The sequence below is a fragment of the Thamnophis sirtalis genome, unplaced genomic scaffold (assembly GCF_051295495.1).
Source record: "Thamnophis sirtalis isolate CommonGarterSnake01/CBP01778 unplaced genomic scaffold, rThaSir2_p1.2 scaffold_7, whole genome shotgun sequence".
Lineage (NCBI taxonomy): Eukaryota > Metazoa > Chordata > Lepidosauria > Squamata > Natricidae > Thamnophis > Thamnophis sirtalis.
In genome coordinates, this window is record NW_028261387.1 from 90,654,966 (window position 1) to 90,660,965 (window position 6,000).

General features: G+C 44.0%; 1 protein-coding gene across 1 annotated transcript in view; it reads left to right on the forward strand.

Moving 5' to 3' along the window:
* Positions 1-1,622, forward strand: part of COL20A1 (collagen type XX alpha 1 chain) — a 204,453-nt gene extending 202,831 nt beyond the window's left edge. Inside the window, exon 40 of the mRNA XM_087720870.1 lies at positions 1,603-1,622. Coding sequence (XP_087576996.1) covers positions 1,603-1,622 — 20 coding nt within the window. The remainder of the gene's footprint in view (positions 1-1,602) is intronic.
* The last annotated feature ends 4,378 nt before the right edge of the window (positions 1,623-6,000 follow it).

Genomic DNA, 6,000 nt, shown 5'->3' on the forward strand with positions numbered 1-6,000 from the left:
TAGAAATTCTAAACTAATGATGTACTTAACGCTGCCCCTCCCAGCTCTGCCTGCTATTCTCCTACACGAGAATAGCTTAGAAGGCTGCAATTAAACTAGAAAGTGTGTATTTGGAAATACTTCTGTTTTCAGAAGAGGCTCTCAGTGATTAAACAGCTGTCAGCCTTTCTAGGTAGACCAAACAGGAGTCATACTCAGATGAGCTAAGTCTGCTTTGTGATAAGGCTACATTAACAGAATCTCGCAAGTGTAAAATTACAAATCTACCCACAAATTTACCCACCAGCGCAGTCACATTTGCAAACTGGTAACGAAGGTAAGTTGATTTCACCCCTGGGTCAACTTATTCTCCAAACCACCAGAGGGGAAGGACAAGAAATAATCGTTGGAAATAATCGAGGAGAGAACCAACCTGGAATTAAGGAGAAACTTCCTAACAGTGAGGACAATTAACCAGTGGAACAGAAGTTGCCTCCAGAAGTTGTGGGTGCTTCCAACTCTGGAGTTCCTACTGGTTCAGACCGGTTCGACCTGGTAGCCTAGGTCTCTGAAACCAACAGCCATGCCCCCGAACCGGTTCTCACATCTTGTTTTTTGCTTCTGCGCATGCGCAGAGCAATTTTTATTGCATTTATGGGCAAATTACCTCCTCTAGACCGATTAGATCCCACAGATTAGGCCTCCTCCGAATTCCATCTGCCGGCCAATGTCGACTGGCGACTACCCGGAGGAGGGCCTTCTCTGTGGCTGCTCCGACCCTCTGGAACGAACTCCCCGTGGAGATTCGAACCCTCACCACCCTCCAGACCTTCCGCAAAGCCCTTAAAACCTGGCTATTCCGACAGGCCTGGGGCTAAAAAGCTTCTACCCCCTTCTCGAATGGTATGACTCTTGTGTGTTTTAAATTATGTATTGTTGCGCGTTGTTTTGATTTTTTTTTTTTTTTTTGTCTGTATCCCCCTCCCTTAGTTGAGTTGTGAGCCGCCCTGAGTCCCCTTCGGGGGAAAAGGGCGGCATATAAATAAAATAAAATAAACATACATACAAATGTGCATGTGTCGGAGCGCGTGTCTGGCATGCGTGCAAAACTGCGCGCGCACCAACTTGTAGTAATGCCGGAAGCAACCCACCCCTGCACTGGAGGTTTTTAAGAGGAGACTGGAGAGTCACATGTCTGAAGTGGTATAGAGTCTCCTCCATGAGCAGGGGGTTGGTCTAGAACAGTGTTTCTCAACCTTGGCTACTTGAAGATGTCTGGACTTCAACTCCCAGAATTCCCCAGCCAGCGAATGCTGGCTGGGGAATTCTGGGAGTTGAAGTCCAGACATCTTCAAGTGGCCAAGGTTGAGAAACACTGGTCTAGAAAACCTTCAAGGATCTATTCAGATTCTTTTCTATCACTCCCAATGATTAATCGGGGAGTGTTAAGAAGCAGGTACATAAAATCCATTTCTATTACCATACACCACAATTCACTTCTGGACGTGTTTTTTTATTGGAGCTACACACTTCATTACATGTAGAACTTGGGGAAGGGGTGATTCATTTCTCTGTTTTACCCCATTTCTTCTGTAGTTTAACACTGTCATTTCCTGTTTTCAGATGCAGGACTGATCCCATGACCAGAAGGACACTGCTGCGGATCAATTTTATGTTTCAATACTTTTTTTTTTACTACTGCCACACCCCAAAGTTTAATTTTCTCTTTTTGTAAATTGCCCTATTTTGTCTGCTAGGATATGCATCAGTATGCCTTGTGATTTATTGCCAATTAGTAATTTGTTGCTCGTACATTCTATTGGATTGCTGTTGTTAGTTGCAAAGTCGTGTCCGACCCATTACGACCCAATGGATAACATTCCTCCAGGCCTTCCTGTCCTCTACCATCTTCTGGAGTCCATTTAAGCTCACACCGACTGTTTCGGTGACTCCATCCAGCCACCTCATTCTCTGCCGTCCCCTTCTTCTTTTGCCCTCAGTCTTTCCCAGCAAGAGGCTCTTCTCCAGGGAGTTCTTTCTTCTCATTAGGTGGCCAAAGTCTTTATAGCAATAGCAATAGCAGTTAGACTTATATACCGCTTCATAGGGCTTTCAGCCCTCTCTAAGCGGTTTACAGAGTCAGCATATCGCCCCCACAGTCTGGGTCCTCATTTCACCCACCTCGGAAGGATGGAAGGCTGAGTCAACCTTGAGCCGGTGAGATTAGAACCGCTGAACTGCAGATAACAGTCAGCCGAAGTGGCCTGCAGTACTGCACCCTAACCACTGCGCCACCTCGGCTTTGAGTTTCCTCTTCAGGATCTGGCCTTCTAAAGAGCAGCCAGGGTTGATCTCCTCTAAGACTGACCGGTTTGATTGCCTTGCAGTCCAAGGGACTCAATGCAGGAGTCTTCTCCAGCACCAGAGTTCAAAGGCCTCCATTCTTTGGCACTCAGCCTTCCTTATGGTCCAACTTTCACAGCCATCCATTTGCAATTCTACTGGATAGTTAATGTTATATTTTCAGTACAGTGGGGCCCTTGGTGTTTGCTTGAGCTTGTTCTTGCAGACATTTCATTACCCAGCTAGGCAACCTCATCAGTGCTAAAAGGGAGTGGAGTTTGCTTTCTGTTTATATACAAGTGGCTCAGCCTCTCATGTTGGTGCGAGTATTCTTGGTGACTCCTTGGTCAGGCTCTTGGTCATTTACTGCTTGATTGTTGGTCTATTATTGATTTTGGTGTGAATCTCTGCTTATTATCTGGGTATTATTGCTGGTAAAAAGCTGTTTTTTTCCTCTTAAGGAAACAAAAGATCGAAACACCTTCTCTCCCAGCAACCTATACCTCGATAAACAGATCAACATCAATTTTTGTCACAGTTTGTAGCAAAAATCAAATCCAGAAAGCACACACAGATAACTGACTCAGCAGGATTCATTAACTTCTTTATAGACATAATAACAGGTGAATAAATGTACAATACCAACAGCAGAGTCTTCCAACGTGGTAGAGAGGCGAGATTGTAAGTAGGTTCAAAGACAGGCAGGCTATACAGAGAATGAGTTTCTTTTAGTTTCAGTTCAGAGCTAAGCCACACCCAGGCTCCAAACTGTTTCAGCTCCCATTGGCTGACCTTGTTACTAAGCCGTATTCATTGGCTAACCTTGTTACCACGTCTCTGCCTGTTCAAGAATATTCTGATAATTTTAAATTTCAGACAAAGAACCAAACAGATTAGAACCACAGTCCTAATCAAGGAACCACCGAGAGCACTTCCACCAACAATGACAGGGCAAGGCAATAGGCTATCGAAGGCAAACCCCACTCCTTTCTTGCACTGATGATGTTACCTAGCTGGGTCGAGAAATGTCTGCAACCAAGCTCAGAGAGGACCGAGGACCACAGAGTTCAATCCTGAGCTATAAATATTCTCTTCTATTAATACAATTTGTAGCATTGCAGGGGACCATATGGTGCAACCCATTAAAAAAAACTTGACAGAGCTACGAGGCTAGATCAGATCAAGGAGCCCATCCTTTCTAAGCAGCTGTCAGCGTCAGAAAATATTACCTTGGGGCTTGCCCTTGTCAGCAGCTTTTTGTCATGGTGGTCAACAAGAAATGAATGGCTTCCAAACAAGCATCCAGAAAGTAATTACTCTCTTCCACATTTCTTCCTTAACAGCTGCTTAGACTACTTGAGGTTCAGGAGATAGCAAATAGCCATGGTGGCCACCAATAACTCTTCTAGAAGTACATTCTCTTCCCCTCTTTATATCACTTGGGTTGCATTTGTCCCATTGTGTTATGGAAACAGCAGCCCTGAATTCCCTTGCCTTTAGCAGGGGCAGACATTAAGATTTATTTTCCAAAGTGCCTGAAAGCAGAACAAGAAGCAATGGATAGAAACTAATCAAAGAGAGAACTAAAGACCTAGAACTAAAGAGAGAACTAAAAACCCAGAACAGAAGAGAGAACCAGAGACCTAGAACTAAAGAGAGAACTAGAGATTAGAACTAAAGAGAGAACTAGACACCTAGAACTGAAGAGAGAATGAGAGACCTAGAAAGAGAGAACTAAAGACCTAGAACTAAAGAGATAATGAGAGACCTAGAACTAAGGAAAGAATGAGAGACCTAGAACTGGAGAGATAATGAGAGACCTAGAACTAAAGAGAGAATTAGAGACCTAAAACTGAAGAGAGAACGAGAGACCTAGAACTGAAGAGAGAATGAGAGACCTAGAACTGAAGAGAGAATGAGAGACCTAGAACTGAAGAGAAAACGAGAGACCTAGAACTGAAGAGAAAACGAGAGACCTAGAAAGAGAGAACTAGAGACTTAGAACTAAAGAGACAACTAAAGACCTAGAACTGAAGAGATAATGAGAGACCTAGAACTAAAGAGAGAATTAGAGACCTAAAACTGAAGAGAGAACGAGAGACCTAGAACTGAAGAGAGAATGAGAGATCTAGAACTGAAAAGAGAATGAGAGACCTAGAACTGAAGAGAGAACGAGAGACCTAGAACTGAAGAGAAAACGAGAGACCTAGAAAGAGAGAACTAGAGACTTAGAACTAAAGAGACAACTAAAGACCTAGAACTGAAGAGAGACCTAGAAAGAGAGAACTAGAGACCTAAAACTAAAGAGAGAACAAGAGACCTAGAACTGAAGAGAGAACAAGAGACCCAGAAAGAGAGAACTAAAGACCTAGAACTGAAGAGAGCACAAGAGACCTAGAACTGAAGAGAGAACAGGAGACCTAGAAAGAGAGAACTAGAGACCTAGAACTAAAGAGCAATTTCCTGACAGAACAATTAATTGATGGAGGCCCTTTGGAGATTCTCAGTCATCCACGTCACGGTTGTCCCAAAGGTGCCTTTCCAAGAAGCAACTGGACTTCCTTCTTTTTCTCTGCAGATGTTTCACTTCTCATCCGAGAAGCTTCTTCAGCTCTGAAGAAGGTGGGGATGGTGGGGAATCCAGTCACAGCCGAAGAAGCTTCTTGGATGAGAAGATAAATGTCTTCAAAGAAAAACAAAGTGCAGTTGCCTCTTGACAAAAAAAAAACAAACACCACCTTTGTGACAGTGGAAGGACTTGCCTACATAAGTTGTGGATACTCCAACACTGGAGGTTTTTAAGAAGAGAGGGGGTTGGACTAGAACAGTGTTTTTCAACCTTGGTAACTTGAAGATGTCTGGACTTCAACTCCCAGAATTCCCCAGCCAGCGAATGCTGGCTGGGGAATTCTGGGAGTTGAAGTCCGGACATCTTCAAGTTGCCAAGGTTGAGAAACACTGGACTAGAAGACCTCCAAAGTCCCTTCCAATTCTGTTCTATTGTCAAATCAACAGGAGTTTGGCTGCAATCCACTCTGCAATGCACTTTAGCATCAGGCCTGGATCACAGCCAGCCCGGAGCTAATTGCATGCAGCCCTTGGCCTCATTTCAAACTTGCGTGCCAGCGAGCAATGCAAAACTGCTGCCCCTCTTTTGCAGTCTGCCACTTGGAAGAATGCAAAGGCGATTTCAAATGGGTTGGGGTGGGTAGAAAATGGCTAATCTGCCCCCTGAAAAAAAACACCCCCACTTTGCCTCTGCTCCCTGCAACCCTGCCATAGATCAACAATAGGTGGATGGAAGCTCATCAAGGAGAGAAGCAACCTAGAACTAAGGAGAAATTTCCTGACAGTGAGGACAATTAATCAGTGGGACTACCTGCCTCCAGAAGTTGTGAATGCTCCAACACTGGAGGTTTTCAAGAAGAGATTGGACAGCCATTTGTACCGAAATGGGTACGGGGTTTTCTGCTTGAGCAAGGGGTTGGACTAGAAGACCTCCAAGGTCCCTTCCAACTCTGCTATTCTGTTATCGCTGGTGAAATACTGAATATATATTAAAATGTTCAATGCTGCTTAAAATCACAAGGGTTTGTCAACAGAAATTAGCTCTATTTCTTTCACGGTTTCTTCAAAAGTGGCATAGATTGTTATGAAACGTTCTGGTTCCTTTTGCAA